Source organism: Schistosoma haematobium, chromosome 1 (genome assembly GCF_000699445.3).
Source record: "Schistosoma haematobium chromosome 1, whole genome shotgun sequence".
NCBI classification, from domain to species: domain Eukaryota; kingdom Metazoa; phylum Platyhelminthes; class Trematoda; order Strigeidida; family Schistosomatidae; genus Schistosoma; species Schistosoma haematobium.
This window is the reverse complement of record NC_067196.1, coordinates 75,376,267-75,398,503: the sequence shown is the minus strand read 5'-3', so window position 1 is coordinate 75,398,503 and position 22,237 is coordinate 75,376,267. Positions and strand designations below refer to the sequence as shown.

General features: G+C 37.4%; 2 protein-coding genes across 3 annotated transcripts in view; one reads left to right on the top strand and one right to left on the bottom strand.

Moving 5' to 3' along the window:
• EFHC1 (EF-hand domain-containing protein 1) overlaps positions 1 to 4,840 on the top strand; it is a 36,817-nt gene extending 31,977 nt beyond the window's left edge. The window contains exon 12 of the mRNA XM_051209690.1: positions 689 to 4,840. Coding sequence (XP_051075151.1) covers positions 689 to 760 — 72 coding nt within the window. The 3' untranslated portion in view covers positions 761 to 4,840. The remainder of the gene's footprint in view (positions 1 to 688) is intronic.
• A 159-nt stretch (positions 4,841 to 4,999) lies between these two features.
• CTDSPL2_1 (CTD small phosphatase-like protein 2) lies at positions 5,000 to 20,772 on the bottom strand (the record flags this gene model as incomplete). 2 transcript variants are annotated; one of them, XM_012939869.3, is made up of 8 exons in its annotated part: positions 5,000 to 8,477; positions 9,127 to 9,222; positions 14,024 to 14,150; positions 14,745 to 14,887; positions 15,493 to 15,691; positions 18,198 to 18,736; positions 19,300 to 19,370; positions 20,287 to 20,449. In XM_012939869.3, 8 exons carry the CDS (start codon positions 20,447 to 20,449, stop codon positions 8,388 to 8,390), a joined length of 1,428 nt encoding a protein of 475 aa, XP_012795323.1. In that variant the 3' UTR covers positions 5,000 to 8,387. The 2 variants fall into 2 exon arrangements, with proteins under 2 accessions (XP_012795323.1, XP_051075150.1); XM_051209689.1 differs by having other exon boundaries at positions 5,000 to 9,222; positions 14,745 to 20,772.
• Between the last annotated feature and the right edge of the window lie 1,465 nt (positions 20,773 to 22,237).

Genomic DNA, 22,237 nt, shown 5'->3' with positions numbered 1-22,237 from the left:
CGAAAGTCCGTAAAATGTTTTCGAGTGTAATCCTTCCTTAAATTTTCGTCCTCTTACAACAAGGTTCTTTGATCACTACATAGGTTATTTAAAGATTACGCGCTCACGATGATTCCTTAATATCCCAGGTTCATTCCTCGGTGGGGCCGTCGATGAACACTAATAAGTAGTCTCACATTGCGTTGATACAGCTCCTTAATACTTCCTAGTTTTAAAGTCAAATCATTCATAGAGATCTGTGATTTAATTAGTTACTGGAGGAATTTTTTAAGTATATACATCTTATTCTAAAGGGATTGTTGCAGTTTGTGTTGACGTTAACAATGTGGATTGACTTCAACTTGATTAGCTTCAGTCCAAAACTAGTCATTTCATTCAAATCTCAATCAACTTAGTTAAGAAAACATTTTACACAATAACTTATTTAAAGTTACAAATGACTTAACCAGTTTTTTCGTTAAACAGATTATAATGATCTTATAAGCATGGAACTAGATATTCCGTATTACTGTTTAATACATGGTCACAGTCATCAAATAGTGATTGACCTATTATGCCTCATTATACTTGATGATTTAAACAATTAAAATACAAATACACCATTTCATCACTTTAACATTTCAAATTGTAATATACTTAGTTTAGTAATCAAGTCATTTCATGTTGTCTTTTTTTTCTAATTTTGTAGTTACTTGATAAATATGGTACTGAAGGAAAAATGTCACTAGAACAATTTGGAAGATTTTTTGAACAACCATAATTATAATGAACCATGAATAGTACTTATAATGAAATAAACTTTTTGCAGTTGTTTGTCTGTAGTAGAAGAGTTGAATGAGATATAACTAACTTCTAATTTTTCTTTAAGATAGTTGAGTTCATAAAACAAAACAAATTTAATATACATAACCATATATGTATGCCATTTTTTGTACAAGTCAGTTTATTATCACATCATTTGCAATTGATGAAATGCCAATAATCAACAAGGCCAAAAATTGGATTGAGAAGAACGAATAAATTAGTCTGTCCAGAAGCTAGGATAACCTATCTAGGCTTGACATAGAGCCCAGCCACTAAAAATTGACCTGGAACCTAAGATTTCATTTGTTTCTTAACCCTGATTTTAATTGATGAATCGTCTTTATCTGTAACAGAATTACATTAAAACTAGCCAATTAAGCCTAAAGAAACGTTATTCGTCCTATTTTCTCTTGGTAGTTGTTTCCAACCTTATAACAACTTGGTGAGATTGCAATACATGGACGACCTTTGAGCGACGCTGAAGTGACCTTGAGGGTGAACACGTACTGATTAGGAATAAATGAGGGTTATAAAGCAGTTAGAATTCTCATTAAAAGTTGATGGTCAGGGTTAGAAATTAGACTTGGGGTCTTCCTCACGAACGGGCATCAGCTATAATGCCAAAACTCTATTTAGCCAAATGTATGAGTGAATTTCGCGCCAAAATTCGTGACTCCTTATCCCATATCTAATTGGTTCGTAAATAAATTATAGTCTCGCCGACAACTGTGATATCCACAAAATGCCGCACAAAGAGAAAAGTGTTCACTACATTAGTTTTCTACTACTAGCAGTTCAAATTGTGACAAAAACTGCTTACATGGTAGCAAATACGACTTCGTGATGCGTAATAAAACTTACTTTTTAATACCTGTTACCACTAGTGGGGGAGCATAGACCGACAACCAGCATTCTCCATTCCAATATGACCTGGACAATCCCCTCCACTTGTTTCCATTTGACACTCATACCTTTGATGCACACTTCCACACACACCCAAAACAATGGTTATTTAGTCTTTTATTTTTCCATTTCCCTTCAGAGTTCCATGTTAATGCTTATTTCGTGATGCAGTTTGATGATTTCCACAATGTGTGTCCCATCCACTAACAACGTCTTTCCCTAATTTTCCCCTCAATAAGATGTTGGTTTATTTTCGCACACAGTAGGCTATTGCTGATGATATCCGATAAAAGGATAATTAGTGTGTTGCGTAGACAATTGTTTGCAAATACTTGTACATTTTCGATGATGGTTGTGGTAGTTCTCCATGTTTCAGTTCAGTACAATGGGATTGTCTTGACGTTCGTATTGAAGATTCTGATTTTGATAATCGCTTGTAGACAGTTGTTTTGGTTTCGAGATGTTGTTCCACAGTAGGAATGTGATCCCTGCCTTTACGTCTGCATTGGATCCTCAATTGTTCATCGATGATTTTGAAAATATCATGTCTGTGAATGTTTCCACCTGTTCCAGAGTTTCTCCATCAAGTTTGTTTGGTGTTGTCTGTGTTGTAGTTGAGGATCTTTCCTTTACACATGTGAATGTTGAGGCCTAGTGATTCAGAGGCTGCTGCTGCTACTCTGGTTTCCTTGACCTGCATTTGTTATTATATATGCGATGAAATGGTGAGGTCATGTTCGGTGTCCAAATCATCTAGCTGTATACAAGTTGTCCATGCACGACTCTGCAGTGAAGTTCGTCGTATGTAATCTGTCTGATGTTGACGATGTTCTCAGCTACTCACACTGTAGTGTGGAAGATGATTCCATAACTTCCTAGTATTCACACTGTCAAACGATTTCTCATAGTCAATGTGGTTGATGTTTGGTGACGAGTCGCACTCAATTGATTGTTCGACGGTGATATGTATTGTGCCCATTTGGTCTGTGCACGATTGATCCTTATAGAATCCGACCTGTTGATGTGGAAGTTGAGTGTCTACTGAATCTTTCATCAGGTTCAGCAACACTCTGTTGAAAACGTTTCCTCGTACCGATAGTATTGTGGTGCCTCTTTAGTTCTCACACCTGTTCAAAACTACATTATTTGGTATCTTGATGAGATATCCTTCTTTCCAATCTGTTGACACTTCTTCTTCCTTCCAAATCTTCCTAAATAGTACGTAGAGCATGTTTGTATTCAATTCAATGTCTGACGTTTGTGCTTTAGATGGTATGTTTTCAGGACCAACTGCTCTCCCAATATTGATCTGTGTGATGGCCTTCCTGATCTCTTCGATCGTTAGTGGAGTGACATTTTTTGGAGTGTCTGTAGGCGCTTCTTTGATGTCAGGAGGACCCAATGTAGCTTACCTATTCAAGTGTCCCAACCCTGTGATCCTCTGATTTTGAATCACATTGAGTGGGTTGCCTTCGTTGTCCTTGTCTAGCCTTTCCGGTTTACTATATTTCCCTGCTAGTTTCTTCGTTGTATCACATAGTCGCTTCATATTTCCTTCTCTTGCAGCTTTTTCTTTTCGTTGCTAAATCTTCCACCTATTTCTGCTTGTCAACTCTATTGCCATTCTTCACTTGCTTGTTTGCTGCTATATATTCAGCTTGTGCCTTGACCTTCTCTGTTCTTGTTCGGCAGTTGTTAATTGCTGCGTCCTCGTTCTTCCTTTCATGAATCTTGTTCAGGGTTCCAATGAAGATCCATACCCTACGATGATGCTTCTTGCAGCCCAGCACCTCCTGACATGTTGAAGTTAGTTCATTTTGATCTTTTTCCAATTGTCCTACACAGTAGTTTTATCTTCTTCCAGTAGATCTTGTAAGGCCTAGAACCTGTTGTTGAGAGTTATCTTGAATTGGTTGAGTCTGTCAGCATATGGAGTGAAGACTTTATTGAACGTTTATTCTGCTGTTTGTCTAGATTTCTAATGCTTCTTTAGCTTCAGTTTCATCTTGGCAACCACCAGGTGTTGATCTGAAGCTATGTCAGTTCCTCTCCTGGTTCACACGTCTTCTATTGACCTTGTGAATTTTCCATTAATGCAAACATTATCTATCTGGTTCTGTGAAGTGTGATTTGGTGAGATCCATGTAGCTTCGTATATGCATTTGTGTGTCAATATTAAGCCGCCTATAACTAATTTGTTGAATGCACATAGATTTGCAAATCTCTCTCCATTCTCGTTTCTATCCCCCAGTAAGTCCATGTTGTCCCATGATATCTTCATATTCCATGTTGTCCATTCCGACTTTGGCGTTTAAATATCCCATCAGAATGGTGAGATCCCTTCTGGGGCACTTCGCTATGATTGATTGCAGCCTCAAGGAGAACCGGTCTTTATTTTCATCGTTGCTATCATTGGTGGGTGCATAAAATTGCATAACATTCATCGTGATTCCCTCCCTCTTTTTGTTGAAGTATGCCTTGATTATCATAGGTCCATGAGATTCTCATCCTATAAGTGCATTACATGCTCCCTGGGTGAGCTGAGGATTCTCTTCTTCATGGCCAGAGTACAGCAGCACTTATCCCGAATCTAACCTTTTCTGTTCAGCTTGGGTATAATGGTTTTCACGGATTTCGATAACCGTCAAGTTGTATCTCCCATTTTCATAGCTAGTTGATTGGTCCTCCCGATCTCTCACATTGTCCGAACATTCCATGTACCTATATTAATCGTTGCTCTGGTCGTCAAAAGGGACATCAGCCCCGTGATTTCCAAAGGATGTCGGCTTTCACCATAAGGCGCCATAATTCTTCTGGGCGGAGATCCTTCAACTCGGAGGACAGAGTTTAAATGGTTTAATTTGTTAATTCTAGTTATCGTTTTTTAGTAAGGTTGTTTTCTATGGTATGAGGTTGCTGGCCTCATACCCAACCCTCCTCCTTTACACGGGCTTGAGACCGGCAGTAACCTTAAGAGTTGCATAATAAAAACAGCAAACTAAAAGTAAAGTTAACAACCAGATAACATTAAAGGCCGCTAGTGTATTGTGAATTTAAAATACTACCGAGGATGTGTTAATTCGTCGAAAGTAAGGTAATCCTAGTTATAACTGTATGATATAAAATAAAGTAGTTTTTAAATGCCCAGATAACAAAAGACACTCCCCTTGGCAACTAACTAATACATACTATTCTATTCTTGAACTAAGATTTAAGAAAGCATTTGTTTAGAAAGTATTTTCCATGCAAGTAGAAAGGGTGAAAAAACTACAACGATAGCTAGCTTTCATAGAGAAAAACTGATATTGTGACTTCAAAGCATCATTACTTTTAATGAAATAATAGCTACTGATGTAATAGGTTCTTAAAATAATTTAATAAGTGCTCATTCGATAAAAAAATCCAAGTAACACTTACAGATTGATGGCAAAAATAATATATTGTGGATTGTTTCTAATCTAAATCTACATCATATGTAGATGATTTATAGGCTGGTATTGTAGAAAAAAGTTGGATATGATAGAGTGATCCACTTATCTTCATGTGAAAATTTACTTAAACCTGTAGTTATCAATGAAAGTTTGCAATAACATAACATTTTTTATTGAAATCTTAGGAGAGTAGTTCAACTATTCCTCTCGACTATATATGGTACTTCAATATACTTCAATTCGAAAGGTTTACATGAATGATGTCAGGTTTTTACAAAAAATAAACCTTAGTTAATCAATTAAGATGCTCAGTAATATCTTAATCTGAAAAACTGATAAAATCTGGATTTCTAGATCAAAAAGTTTGCTCTCTGCATTTCGTATTTTAGTTGAATATTAAAAAAACAACCACTTCATCAAAGAAAAAAACACTGAGGAAAATTATGTTTGGGGAGCATTTTTAGTAGTAAATACTTAAGTGAAGTCTTCGGAAAATTTCAGTTCACACATCAGTGGTAGGAATAAACTTCTGGACAGTAATGAAATACTCGAGTAAAAGATCAATCGAACAGAACCTAGCTTACGACTAGTAAATATCTAGAATAATAGGAACTTTCAACCTTAGGTGTCTCAAGCTCCTGTTAATTATTAAGGTAACCATAGATCCTTAGTGTTTACTTAGATTCTTCATATTGTTCAAACTTTGTGAGACATTTCGGAAGACATGAATCCAGATCTAGACCCCTTAAGGTATTCGCTTAATGTTCACGTTATCATGGAAGAATCCAAGCAGTAGAATACGACTCGTAAGTTATGATTAAAAGTCCTGATAACCATTTACAGTGGACCTCTAAGTGTCGCCAACATACACCTTACAATCTGTTAAAGAGGCAAAACTTCGGAGATGCTTGCTTGCAAGTGTAAGCAAATTTTCTTTCGATTGAATACAAGATAAGTCGATCCTCGTGAATGGTTCAACGAGGCTTGTCGTAACGACTACTTAAAAGCTATTTTCGGGTCTAGATTTAGGGAGTGTGTGATACTGAGTGTGTATTAATCTTCTAATAGCTTTTCAGACGTTGAAAAATGGGTTCAGCTCATTGTTATGTTGTCTCAAGGGATTCTTAAATTTTCTAGACACAACGGGAGCTTATCATAGGGGAGTTTATTTGAGATAACGCTGAATCCATAATCAAGTCAAACCTACTGATTCTTTGTCGTCTGGATACTCTATCCAGCTCCATTCCCAGCACACGATTTGTCCTGATAAGCAAACTGTCTTTAAAGCCATCCCACACACACATGATCTATCACAGGGGGGTGCGTCAATGATTTTTGTAACGCGCTGTCGTAAATTGTATGAAATACCTGTCCCATGTACTTATCAGTCCATAAAGATCTAATTAGCATTACTCATTAAAAACAATCGCATGAAAGACAGAAGAATGCGTTAGTAACTAAACTAACCAGCATTGTTACCCGGTCTTGCTGAGGTTTTCTCGGTGATAAAAATTTACACTATTAATGTCATGTAACCAATAATTCACTAGGATATTTCCCATCTATAATAAGTGAGATCAGTGTAATATTCGAAACTCGATAAATGCTTTCATGATGTTCATTTATATTTCCAATAACATATGACACCAACTACGTCAGAGACTACTTCAAGTTGTTATCTCCACATTCTTTAGGTAGTTAAAAAACAATCAAGTTTGAAAATATAAACCTGCTGGACTGAAAGAACATGAATCCCAGTAGTCCATGCTTCTTTGACCGTAAAGATTTGTAGAAAAAACGCACTTAAGGGTAATCAAATGTGCTATAGGATTCGCGGTGTTTACATCCTTATAAAAATCTTATTAAAGAGACGCAATAACCAAGTTTGCAAGTATTAACGAGTCTCAAAAAAGTCAAATCAAAAACCTTAAAAATTAAAAGTACCAAATACATGTTTTATTGAAATTACTAATAAGATGTGTATAAACTGTGCAGTAAATAAACGGCGAGAGAAAAACAAGGTATTTAAAATCTTAAAAGTAAATCACCAACAATGACAAAAAGACCGACAAGGTAAACCACACACAGGAAACAAATTAAAAAGAAAGAAAAGGAATTTTCTCTCAAAAATGCAATTTTTCTGTACACCACAGCAGACATCCCAAATTGAAAAAAAGTTGTAATATCAGTAAAACTATTTTATGAGCGCTAAAACACGAAGTTCCAATTGTAAAAATGCAATGGGCAATGCAAAAAAAAACAAAATATCTAAAGAATTAATGACGACGACGATTAAAAACAACAGAAAACTGACAACTGAATGAAAGTAAAACAAAGTACTGAAAACAACATTATTAACCGCGGTATTAATCGTCTATAAGAATGATTATAAAAATTTAGGGAGAATATGTAATGTTCACCAGTTTCAAGAGCAGACAGATAAGGATGGAAAACGTCTTTTTCCGTGAACAGCAATAGAATTAAGTTCTGACAAAATAAACACACGATGCAGTATTTTTATTGATTATCGTCAAAAAAAGCAGTGAGTGATAGATAAGGAAAAGGTGAAAATACATGAGCACACACACATCTTTGTACACATGTAAATTATATGATTATAAGGATATTTATTAGTGATATATAAATACAAATATAATGTAAATGCAAATGTTGACAAGAAATAAAAGAATATATAATCCTTCCGAATAATGAATGCGTAATAATCAGCAATAGATGTCAGGCCATAAATCTTGATGAATATAGAAATTAAAAATAGTGGCAATAATAATAATATCGTAACTATGATGCAAATAATTTCGACTAAAATAAGCAAGATATATTGATTATTTATAATGATTATAATAAAAAACAAGTAATCTTTACTGTCAGAAATGGTAATAAAACAAAATTATTCAAATACGTTTGTTTCCTCACGTAATTGGATGAGTGAATGGACGAATGCAGATTACATTGTGAATATTATCAAATTTACACAGCATATAAATGCTGCAGTGCATTGAATATGTCCATGTTAGCTATGCGATTATTAATCTGTCTAATATGTTAAAAGATAAGTTATGATGAGATAAAAAGATTATTGGAATTAAAAATATAAAGAAGATTTACCGTAATAAACAAAAGTGATTTAAAGGAAGCTTTATTCGTGAAAAATAGAAAATAAATAACTGCTGCTTAAAAACAATTTTCTTGTTTCAAGCTTAACTGAGACCTACAAAGTATTGAAATGTATCAATTCTGAACATCGGGTGGTGTAAGAGGAGCTGCCAGAACTTTCTCATGTAACCGGAATCGATCAACTATTAATGGTCTAACATCATCCTGAAAGAAAATGTGAACATATTCGAATTTAAAGCTGAGAAATATAGTCAAAGACATATTATTTCATCATAAATTTACTCCGAGTGTTAGATGGCACTCATACGAACCAACACACTACGAGGTTATTTAAAGTCGACTTAGTCTAACATGATTGAGTCGGCTAAGTATTCAGTTTCCAAACACAATATATTCCATTAATTTAGCAACAATATTATATACATATATATTTACAAAATGTAAACATGATAAAAGTCATAGGTGATTGGAAGAGATTGGCTTGTAGGTCACTCATTATTCTCCAAGTAATTAAGGATAGGCTGTTCTGACGAATTTCGTAGCATTATATCAGTCACATATACTCAAGCGTGCTACGAATATTAAGTGTTCGGGTAGAGCATTAACTAGTGATTGAAGTATGAAATTCGGCTACTAGAATCGATAACCCAATGGTGTAAAATTATTGGTGTCAGGATTACTAAAACAGCTTCACATGAACAAATTTATAGAAATTAGAGCAAAAGCTGGTATTCACTCAAGACTAGTTTCAGAATATCACATACAGTAACAAAAATGTAGTATGAGAAAACCTTAGATTAAAATAACTGCTGAACATAAACGAATGTAATTGAAAATGATCATAAATACTTACGGCTTTAGTTATTTCTTTTAAAAACGGAATAAGTTTAAGGAGTTCACAATCATTTGAATCAACAAACCAACTCTCGATTGGAACACCATTATCCAACTGGGAATGATATGGAAATGCAGAAATAAAGATTTATTCATTATTAGAATTATGTTGGAACTTTTTTCAATATACCAAAAACAAAATAACTCAATAACTATATTCTAGACTGAACTTTACCTACTGGGAAGATACACAACACTACTATTACGCTATGAAAATTGACATTAAAATGAATCCAGTTTCCATTTATCAAACTGGAGTCATGAAAATCATTTCACTAATAAATGCGAACAAGTTAAAGTAAAATCTGTAAGATTAAACAAACAAGAACACAGAGTATGTAAATTTATTTTACTAAATTAATGACTAGTCGTTAAAACAGAGAAGACCATAACTAAGGTCAAACATGTAATAGAATGCTTTTTCTTGAAACTATACAAGATTTTTGGAGGTGAATTTGCCGGACGCTAGAACACCGTTACTACTACAAGTTTCTATCATTAAATCGGGTGGGATAAACGAATAGGTCAATACGAAGTGGGCCAGGAGATGTTATATTTATTTATTTATTTGAACACATAAATACTGGTACAAGAAGGCACCAGAGACAAATGCACCACACAAATCTTATTTGATATGTGCGAGGGCTGTGATATTGCCTGCGTGCCCAAACCGAAGCAGGTGGTTTTCTTATGGGGGCACACCCGGAGCCTTCGACCTAAAGCTTTGATCCACAAGGCACTGGAGCATCGTAAAGAGATGCAGTGCCATGGTAGCCGGTGACCAACGACTGGTTCATACGCCATTTGTTCCCTCAGGATACTAGAGCCCATGTGCACCATTGGTTAGAAATCAGGGTTCTCCAACTCCCCAAGGTGGACTCTCCATGTCCATCGACCCGGTTAAAGCGCCGAACATTCGCTTTTCGTCCTCTCAATTTCGTAAACAACACACCCGTCACGAGAAGGCAGTGATTAGGACTTCCATGGCATAGGCTATATACGCGTGGCCATGTGAGAGCATTTCGAGAGGGAGAGCAGACTCTCCCCACTCTCGGCCGTACCAGGGCATTCGGGGGCGATGTTGCTATAATGTAGGTATAGCAACGATACGAATGACGAAAACATGCCCTCAATAACGAATTTCAGTGAAACACTGAAATCTATTGAAATTATGATAAAATAACTGATTTCAAGAAAAAGAGAAAAAACTCTTGCCAACAGTCAGTAGACAAAAAACCAAATAACGTAACTTCAAGTTGTTAAGATCGAAAATCAAATGTCAAACACGGGCAGATCAGAAACAAAGCCAAGATACCAAAAATATATAGTTGTCCTCGTAAGACGAATAAGCCTTTTATCGGAGTACTACATAAAGTATAATTATTCTAGTAATTCCATTCGACAGTGTAGATAGGAGGACATTATGGAAACTTCTTCAACACTACGGAGTTCCTGAGAAGATTGTCAATATTATCCGGAACTCATACGACGGACTACAGTGCAAAGTAGTGCATGGAGGACAGCTGACAGATGCATTCCAAGTAACTACCGGAGTCAGACAAAGCTGTTTACTCTCTCCCTTCCTCTTTCTTCTGGTGGTCGACTGGATTATGAAGACCTCGACATCTGAAGGAAAAAACGGAATACAATGGACAGCTCAGAACCAATTAGACGATTTGGACTTCGCAGATGACCTAGCCCTCCTATCACGTACACACGAACAGATGCAGATGAAGACAGCCAGTGTAGCAGCAGTCTCTGCATCAGTAGGCCTCAGCATACACAAAGGGGAAACCAAGGTCCTCAAATGCAAAGCGGAAAACACCAATCCAATCACACTTGATGGCGAAACTCTGGAAGATGTAGAGTCCTTCACATACCTGAGAAACATCATCGATAAAAAAGGATGATCCGATGCCGACGTAAACGCAAGGATTGGCAAATCAAGGACAGCATTCCTACAACTGAATAACATATGGAACTCAAAACAACTTTCAACCAATATCAAAGTGAGAATCTTCAATACGAACGTCAAGGCAGTTCTACTGTATGGAGCTGAAACTTGGAGAACTACAACAACCACCATCAAGAAGGTACAAGTATTTATAAATTGTTGTCTACTCAAGATACTCAACATCCATTGGCCGGATACCATCAGCAATAGCCTTTTGTTTGAGAGAACAAACCAGCTTCCAGCTGAAGAGGAAATTACGAAAAGACGATGGAAATGGATAGTACATACGCTACGCAAATCGTCAAACTGCATCACGAGACAGGCCCTAACTTGGAGTCCTGAAGGAAGGCGGAAAAGAGGGAGGCCAAAGAACACATTACGTCAGGAAGTAAAAGCAGATATGGAAAGGATGAATAGCAACTGGAAGGAGCTGGAAAGGATTGCCCAGGACAGGGTTGGATGGAGAATGCTGGTGAGCGGCCTATGCTCCTTCACGAGGAGTAACAGGCGTAAGGAAGTAATTCCAAATAAGCTGGACTACCTAAAATGTAAACCTAAACCCCATCAGAAGGGGCAGGGTTTGGAACAATGATCTTAGGATAAGGATCTATTCAGACAAGTGAATTCGTCCTACGGAAGCAAAATAGATGGGAAAGGCAGCGGCTGTAGGTAAAGCAAGACAGCTTTACAGACTAATAAAACAAACTGGAATTAAGAAGTTAAGTGTGAGACCATCTCGGAAAATGACGACACTTATGTGCTCCCAGTCCAGACGTTTAAAACGGTGGCCGAAATACTTTAAAGAGCAATTCAGATAGCTTTCAGATACTCTACAGCTACCCAACATTCCCAAACAGTCTGAATGGAACATTGAGATAGGCCCCCCGACTCGGATTAAAGTTGATAAAGCTATAGCTAATCTGAAACGAGGAAGATCAGCTGGTCCAGATGGATTGGCTCCAGAGGTTTATAGGTATGGTGGTCCAGTTTCAGCGATTAGGTTGACTAATATTTTAGTTAAAGTATGGGGACTGGACGTAATCCCATCTGATTGGTGGCAATCACTGATTGTCCCAATATATAAAAAAGGGTCAAAATCATCCTGTGCTAACCATAGGGGGATTAGTTTCACTAATGTAGCGTCTAAAATACTAGCCTCAATAATTATCGGACGCCAAACAAAGACTCGTGAACTGCAAACACGAGAAAACCAAACTGGCTTCAGAGCTGGTCGTGGCTGCATCGACCACATATTCACAGATTTTAGAACACAGGCATTATTATCGGCGTCCGATAATGGTGGTCTTTTTTGTCTTAAAACCTTGTGAAGGCTCTTTACTCGAACAATACCAGTCGAGTAAGAGCTTATGGCGAACTGCCATTTTATTTTGAACCTCAAGTGGTGTCCGTCAAGGCTATCCACCATCTCCATTTCTATCTAGTTTCATCATAGACCTACTTCGGGAAATAACGTTCTCGTCGTCTAAATCTCATACCAGGAGGTCCACTTATGAACTTAGAATACGCAGATGACATAGTCCTGTTTGGTGAAGACGCTGATAAAATACAAAGTCTTTCAGTAGCACTGAGCAACAATGCCAGAATGTTTGGGATACATTTCTCCGCCTCTAAGTGCAAGTTGTTGCTTCAGGACTGGTCTGTGTCAACACCTGAACTAAGGATAGAGAATGAAGTAGTCGAACGCTTTGACAACTTCAATTATCAGCCCTAATGGGTTGATGTTTGACGAAATATCTGTATGGATTCGAAAAGCTCGCTTGGCTTTTGCCAACTTACGTCACCTATGGCGAAGGCGAGATATTCGTCTACCAATTAAGGGACGAGTATACTGCGCAACAGTTCGTTCTATTCTAATTTACGGCTGAGAATACTCGTAAGTTATTAGTATTTGCTTACAGATGTCTTAGAAATATTGCCAGCATCTGCTGGGATCACCGAGTAAGTAATAGTGAGGTTAGACGTAGGGTATTAGAAAATGGTGGCAAATCATGAGGTTGTGAATCTTCATCGACTGAGATGGTTCGGCCACGAGTTACGTGTGTCTCAACACCGATTACTACGACGCGCAATGTTGACTAGCGTTGGGGATGGTTAAAAGAAAGTTAGGGGTGGCCAAACCAAAACGTGATATCAGTCTTTGAAGTCACTAACTTGTGGTGTGAGCCATGTTGGTAGATGTAGACTACCTGTTTGGAGTCCATGCGACTATCGTAACCCGTGGTAGGAGACACTGTGGCATGGCTCATAATCGATCTCAATGGCGTAGGTGTATACACTCTTTGTCTTCCGTTAAACTATGAGATTAAAATTACTTTATACCTTTCTTTCTACGAACTAATTCTTTCATACCGTTATATGCAATATTCTTTTTACATATTACTACCATGAAAGTAACTACTTCTATGAATTCGGTGTTTATCTTGTGATAATGAGATGTGGCAACTTGGATCGATGAATATATGTGCCTGGTCCTACATTGTAGCTGACCAACCTTCGCTTAAATTAGCTACACCAACTAATAATCAGTTACAAAGAAAGTGGTTATGTCCTTAGCTTATACTATTATCGCGCAATACGATTGCCAATTAGATACACTGAATTATACGACCAAACTGATAACGCACACACAAGCATGAGGAGCCTGAAGTTCCGACTGGTTACAGTAAACAGAATCAATGCAACAACCATATTAGTTATGTTCAAAGTTAGAGCACCAAGAGGAGATAAGCGAAAAATCCAAATGAATGAAAATGATAATACCAATGAAATATTTAGGCTGGTAGAAATAATCATGTAATGACGCACTAGAAATATATTCCAACGTAATACTATGATGACACTCATATTTATAGAAGGTAATTATTAACAATAAAACAAATACCTGATAGCCAAACGCCTGCGGAGAGTTATCAATAATCACAGTTTTGCGGAGGTCTCGGCCTAGGACTCGTAAGTCTTTGACGTAGTTACCATTTACACAGACACAGTGTTCACGGAATAATCTATGCCTAGAAAGGGAGAAAATTTTGCAATTTAGTACTTATGCCAAAGTCAAACAAGTTCTTACTGAACAAAGCATAATCTAGTACAAAAAAACAAATTGAAATACGATGAAAAAGCAGATAACTTCAAAAGAAGTATATTGTAGAAAAGAATAATTGCATCATAATACTTCAACATCACTAAACTACTATGGTAATCAAATTTCTACGCCTCTGGGAACTTATCCTACACTTAATCGGGAGTGAAGCAAACTCCCAAGGCATTGATAGTACGTAATAGATCATTTTTGATGAGAACGAGCTGAAACTGGGAATTAAACCAATGCTTCTTCCCAAAAGAAATATGAGTGGCATCTAATGTACCATCGTGGATGACATTGTGTCTGGCCCATAGAATCAACCCTTAAGAAATTAACAAAGTGACTACAATTCAATGTAACAGAAGACTTTAGGTTCCGTAGTCAATAAAATGATTACGGAAACTGAGCTGTGAATGACAATAAATCGTTAATTTGAAATAACAGATGAAAATGTTAGTTAGTAGGTCTACGAGGTAATGAACATGAAATAGATAGGGTACATAGATTAAGGAAAACTTACTTAATCCATTTCTTTTTAGGATCAATCAAGTTTACAAGACGATCAGCGTATACTTTCGTGCTAGCTGTAAAAAGCACAACTTCGAAATGTTCAGATACATTGGTAAGAAATTCGTATAAGTGTGGTCGAATTCGGACGTACACCTGTATAGTGTGAAAAAGTTGCGAAAATCCACTACAATACGTAATTTATATATAAACTTAGCATTCATGTAGACAGTTTTATGGTAAACTAAGTAAGGTAAATAAAATAAACGGTTTTTTTTAATAGCCATTACTATAGCGAGGCAGAATCTAATTTATATGATATGATACTCTGAAATTCGGCTGAAGAGTCTATACTCAATTACTTGGAGAATAATGAGTGACATACAAGCCCATTTCTTCTAATCTCTTATGACTATTTTATTATGTTCACTTTGTTTGTATTCTACAAATAACCATTTTATTTTAGTACAGGGAAAAACTATTCATTTGACTAGTGGTCTTGTCTTTGATTTCTAATCATTTGACTGCTCAAGTCAATAATACGACCTTGTAAGTAGACACCATTCACTCAACCTACATCACAGCGTTCATCTATCGATTAACATCCTATTCATTGATTTTGACAACCGAAAAGTCCATCAAATCAAAACAGAAAGCCTCCTCCAGAACAGGATACATGCTATAACTTTGATGGCAATCCTATGATCTAATGCTACATTCTGATCTAAATAACATTAGGAAAATAGAATTTGATAACGTACCATGTAGACAACACCTTGGAAAACAACTTGGAAAATAAACTGAGCGTCCAAAAGAGGGTTCAAACTACAATGAACCAAAGTTTCATCTAAATCAAGAACTAAACAAAACTCTGGAGAGGAGCGAGTTTTTTTCGGCAGCGCCGGTGGACGACAAATAATATCAGGAGGCAGTGGTGGGAGGCTGCGTATGAAGGCATATCTGGAAATAAAAACGCGAAACGAATGAAACTTCTACGATACTGTGATTATCATTTATTTATTTGAACACATAAATATTGGTAAAAGAATGCGCAAAATATATATGCGCCACACAAAACAATGAGAATTTAAGGGGAGGGAAAAGAAAAAAGAGAGAATAATAACGAAGAGATTGATGTAAGGTGGTGTAATAATAATAATGGTAAAAATGGGGGAACGGAAAGGTACAATCAAAAGAAATCTTTCAGTTAAGGAAGACACAACCACTTTTTATGAAGAAAGTAAAAGAAGGTTACAGCAGGATCGCCACTGGCTTCTATTCTGAGCCATATCTGATAACGTCTCTAGCCACTGTGTAGCGCCATCTTTCGGACCCCAGCTAGAGTCCTGAAGGACCAACAGAAGCCAGCCCTTTGTAGCTTTCTTTCATACCACGACACCATATCATACACTGGCCACCTCTCTGCTTTTTCCAACCAGTCCCAGCGTCGGCAAGTAATGCACTACGTGGAATTCTTTGGGACGACATTCGTAGAACATGTCCAAGCCACCGAATTCGGTGTTTCAAGATGGTGACACCAATTGCATTATCGTCTCTGTGCCCGAACACACGATGCCGAACCTCTGCATTACTAACATGGTGTTGCCACTGGATGTCAGCAATCCTTCGGAGACAACGATGATCGAACACAGAGAGTCGTCTAACATCCTCAACTCGGAGGCCAGATTTCACAAGCATAGAGCAAAACTGCTCTCACCGACGCGTTGTAGATCCGACCTTTTACAGCCAGACTAACATCACGAAGGCGCCAAAGATGGCCCAGATTGGCATAAGCTGCTCTGGCTTTCACTATACGTGCATTGATCTCATCACTCACACCCCCACCAGCACTTATGCAGCTACCTAGATGCTAGAGAATAAACCTTCAATAAAACAACTGGAGCAGTGGATAAATCTTACAGTCACCGATAATAACCAGATAAAAATAGAATGTAATATCAATGTTTATAGGAACTTACAACTGGGAGTAAAACGAGGTCAGTCAGTCAATAACAACGTAGAACTTCGTACGTACGTACATCAGTTCGAGTTGCCACACATTAGCACACATATGCAGTGGTCGATTCAAATCCCGTAGTGGTAGAGGTAATAAGAGTATGAGCAGTAATTGGGAAAATTAGTGTTTGGAGATATTATTTAAAGAGTATAATACAGTGAAATAAATTTGGGAAGAGAAAAAAAAGACAAGGAGGAATAAGGAGAAATAAAAATTTGAGAGAACACAAAGAGTTTATGCACCTGCGCCATTGCAAACGATTTTGAACCATGTCATTCAGGGTCTCTAACCATCGGTTGCTATCATCTCGCGATCCCCAACCAGGTAGTCTACACCTACCAACATGACTCAGTCCACTTGTCAGTGACTTCATGGACTTGTGCCATGTTTTGGTCTGGCCGCCCCTAGCTTTCTTCTAACCTACTCCTATACCACTGAACATCACACGTCGAGGCAGTCGGTCGTTGGGCATACGTAACACGTGTCGCAGCCATCTCAACTAATGAAGTTTCACTACGTCATCAATTGATTTGCCATCCTTATCTAGTACCCGTTTCCTAACAACTGCGTTACTTACTCGATAGTCCCAGGATATACGAGCAATACTTCGAAGACACGTATGATCAAAACGAGGATCTTAGTAAAACTCATTTGGCAATGTACTAAGACGCAACCGACACTTAACGAATTTGAGGGAGACAAATGCATGATGAAGAGTGAAATAAAAACTCGATTAACTTACTGAACCACAAAGAAAACATTGGACCACGGACTTCAGTAAACTTTCTTAAGTGTTAGGGTATTAAGTAAAAATTATGCAGATAATACAGTCGAGATCTAAAATTACTCAGCTTCCTTCATCTTCATACGCTTTATCTGGAGTGTGGGAAAATGAAAATTATTTACCACTGTACCACATCTAACATGGGCCGTTTAGTTACTATCCTAATCTGGGTAAAATATGTAGAGAAAGCTTCTTGGGGAAGAGAAGAGTTGTGTAATCTAAAATTAATAAACGAGATTAGTATTAAACAAAATATAGTCAAGGAACGCTCCTCGAAATCTTGTTCTTACGGTTTAAATTTATCAAGGGATCAATGACGTTTTTCCGGTCAAGGAGATTAATACCTTTTACATGAAACGTAACAAAGAACGATGCTTATTGGTTACTATTCTCAGCCGTGATAATGCTTTCAGCGTCTTTTTAAGCAAAAGCTTTGCGAAAAAGCACAATGTAAAGAACACGACCCCATTAATACATTAAGGAAACCAGACGTGAGGTAAGCACTGGTACGGTTACTGACATAAAAACCAATCACTTTTGGTCATAAAAATAAGATGCTAGTAGTAATTTTTTGCCATCATCATAACAAAAGGTAATACAACCAGCCTTTAGGTATTTTGCACTGTTTATGAGTTCACTAGTGATCTGTAAATGTGGGAACTTACGCGTCAGCTTCCTCAAAATCCCCATCGTCGCACTCTTCGATTGCAGAGATTTCCGTAGAAAGTTCTTGCGGAGGAGCGATGGAAGACGAGGAATCGCTTGGCTCACTTTCCTCGTCCGAAGGTTGCATAGTTTCATCTTCGCCAATAAATCCAACCTCACTGAATAAGTGAGGTTTCATATCACCAGATGGATCGACTTGTTGATCAGAACTGGTAATCAAATTTGGAAAAGTAAATTGTTCAGTGCACTCAATTAGCGTAACATTTGGGTTTGGTTTTACAGGTAAGCTTGTACTAATTTCCACCAATGATTCTGTTTTTGATGTACTTTGTAGTTTTGATAATACATGATCATTTTCTGAATTATCATGGTTTTGGCAGTTATGATATAACTCTTCGTTGGCATTTTCGCAAGAATCAGAAGTACACAATGAAGATAAATTTGGAGGGTTTATGACGTTATTATGGTGAATTTTCATATGAGCTGAATTACGATGACAACAATCTGAAGGGATTTGAATATCTATATTACCTAGCAACTGAAATTTAACAAAAATACGTTCACTTATGGAGATGATGCTTTAGCTGTGAACGAAGAGAAAGCATAAGGTGAAACTAAGGCTTATGAGAATACATCTACAAGTTCTCATGACTTCAACGGCGAGACTATAATTTATGGATGAACTATTCACGTATACGATAACAGACCTTGGATTTTGGCACGAAATTCACTCATCCATTTGGATAAATAGTTTTGGCATTACAGCTAATGTTAGTTCGTGATGAAAACCCTAAATCGACTTCATAATCTTAATCATAAATCATAAATCATATTTCTAATTCCACACATATTTATGACACTCATTTGGTCCTAGTTATTAGGTGGACATTCAAGGTCAGTGTAGAGTCGCTCAAAGGTCGTCCACAAATTAATCTCATCACTTTGAACTATGGATTATGATTAGTTTGAATTCAAGAGTAAATTCTAGTAGCCGTTGAGACTACATATAAAATAGGTTACTAGCAATTGATTGTACGTTACGAAAAAATAGGTAAACAAGAAAGGAATGGACGACATAACCGGTACAAAACCAATACTTACATTGTGGTTGGTCACACTTTGAGATTCAGGAATAGGCGCTTTGTGGATTTTTCGCGCTCTTGGTTTTGTGACTAAAATGAGAAGATAAATAAAAACACTTTCACTTTATTGCATAACTTGGAAAAAAGGATAGTCAATATTTTTCGATGAAAAGCTGTAAATATAAGAATCCTAATAGCGTAACTTTAATAACATGTTGAAGATTTGATCTAATTCTTAAGTGTAATCAAGCAGAATGAATGAACCACCAAAAATAACACAAAATTTTAATTCATGTAAGCTCTCGATGAGAGGATATTTGGTTATCAGAACATAATCAGGAGGACTACTATGGTTGATTGGCACGAGCAAGTTTATATTTCGTCCATTTAATAGGGATAAATACTGCCACTCTCTCCTACCATCAGCAACTGACAAACGATATTCGTAACACTGAATCCAATGTTCCAGGGTGAAATAAATAGAATTATTATCAGTGAGCCCACTGATAACGAATCTCGAGGTTATCCATAAGTATCGCTACTGAATATCAGCATTCCTTCGGACAACGGCAATTGGGAATAAAGGGCTGCCGAACAACCTTGACTTGAACAACTCAGGTCCCTCAAGTATGGGGCAGGACTGTTAACCGACGGATTATGGACCAACCAATCAGATGTATGAAAACAGGAAATTTATTCATTCATCTGTCTAAATAGCGTTTTTGCATTTTGGCTGATTTCAGTTCGTGATGAAAACGATAAGCCCTAGTAAGTAGGTGGACATTTCCAAGGTCATTAAGGTCGCCCACAAATCAGTCTCACCGGTACGGCGAATTATGAACTTGCCACCTGACAATCTGAAGCCGAATTCTTCGACAAAATACTTCAACGTGAAAGTTTCGAATCAACTCGTGAGCGAGGTTCACCGAGAATTCACTAAATCATAAAGAGATATAGCATCATACAGCTAGGCTCATGGGGAAAAAGTCCCTCAATAGAAACTCACCTGATGGTAGTCCCGTTGGTGTGCGACTAGATTTCTGAAGAGTTATACATTTCTGGTGCTTTTTAGTCCTTGTTGGGGTTATTTTAGGATCCTTTCTTTTTAAGGGGTAGCTTGATCCACTAAGACGCCTTCTAGCAGACCAGCTGTGAATCATGCGAAGCATTGTAATGTATACTCGTCCCTTTGATGAAATAAATATGAAGGCAGTTCAAATCTGGGAAAATTGTCTCGTACAAGAAGTTTTAATGATTTCAGCAAATAAGCCAATAGGATTTATTAGGTAAACTGAAATATAACTCCAAGCCAGTGGTCACCTCAACAGTCAACACGAAGCATCACATCTCAAGCACTAAATTAAGCCAAATGTTGAGTTCGTAAGTCAAATTAGTGAGAAGAGTAGTCTGCAACCATAACTGCGACTGACAACAAAATAAATTCCAAGAGCATTAAGACCTACAGCGGCATACAGTTCGAAAAGCTGCCAACAACGTTTAAGAACTGACTTAAACAAACATAACGTTTTAATATTGAGAATCGTCAGGGTGACATAGCGACTAGATTAGAAGGGATGAAATCAATCATTGAAATAGAATAGTAACACGAGAACCAATCATACCACCAAACTGTTCAAGTTTATGCATCCTACTTCATCACCGTTACTTTAATTACCCCGAATAATCCCAGTTTCGCCTGGGGTGGTTACAAACACTCTATAATTATGTGTGAAAGTCTTTCATTCCTTATCAAAGACGAATAGCATTTGTTAAAGTTACCCGTGACATGTGAAACAATGGACCATTTTAGCAGGTATGTCACACCTGTAGCGGTAAATAAATCCCCAAAATAAATAGCTCTGTAAGTTTTCGACATTGGATGCTGACCATATGTTTTGGTGGACTCATCTAGCTGAAGGCGCTCAGTCATGCATCTGCACCAGATCACGTGTGATAACTCTGTGTTCAACGTCTACCGCAATCGCTAGCCAGATTAGATCAGAGAACTCCGATGTATTGGTAATCGCCAAATACACTCTTCCGATCTCCTCGACTCTGTCTTTTGATTTCTCTCGGTGGGTACAAAATATATTAGAAGGTGTTGCTGGTAAAAACGTTGCTAAACACTGAATACCTGTGTCATCTTCACACCTAATATGTCCACTATTTATGTTTCAGAACCTTGCACCTCTTTAAAGAACCCCATTCCTAAATGTGGAGATCAAACCAGCCAACAAATATTTGATCAGCTTTTCCACAATATGGAACTGTGCATTGGCTCAGAAAAAGAAATGTAACTACGTATGCAAGAAGTCATTGATCAAGAGAACTTTGACGAGGGCCTGTTTAAACAGTTCGTTTTGTCTAAGCTTCATCAACAGGTGCAGGCGGTTCTTGTCTCATTTCACAAACACGCCGAGGACGAATTGGCTGCATTTGTCGATCGGATTATCGAGATCACCAGAACCTTCAGCCCAGAGGTTTATTCTGACAAAGAAAAACCTAAATCGACACAACACCATGTCGCTGATTTCTTTCGTACTCTCACTCGCATCTTAGTATTCGTCATAATTTGGAACGCTTGCTAACTACTCGAGGAAGAACGTCGCGACAACGATTTATCTGTAAATTACGGAGGTCAGATAATCCTGACTAGGGTTAGAAACACAGTGAGTATGGTAAATCTTCTAGAAATCTCAGAAAATCCAACAGTTTCTTAATTTTCAAGTCGTCTGACATGAAAAACCCTTCAGGAAACTTCTTCTATCAGTAACAGCAACCGTAGTCTGTGGAAATAGCCCTTTATTAGTAGATGGTAAGCATTTAGAAATGTTCGGTTGGAAAAAATCGCTGAACCTTATCGGACACACTAATGATTCTCGAGGTATTCGCCTTCTGAAAAGCGCGTTAGAAGGCCTGGTAAGTTTTCATCGACAGTTCATACAGGACTCTTAACA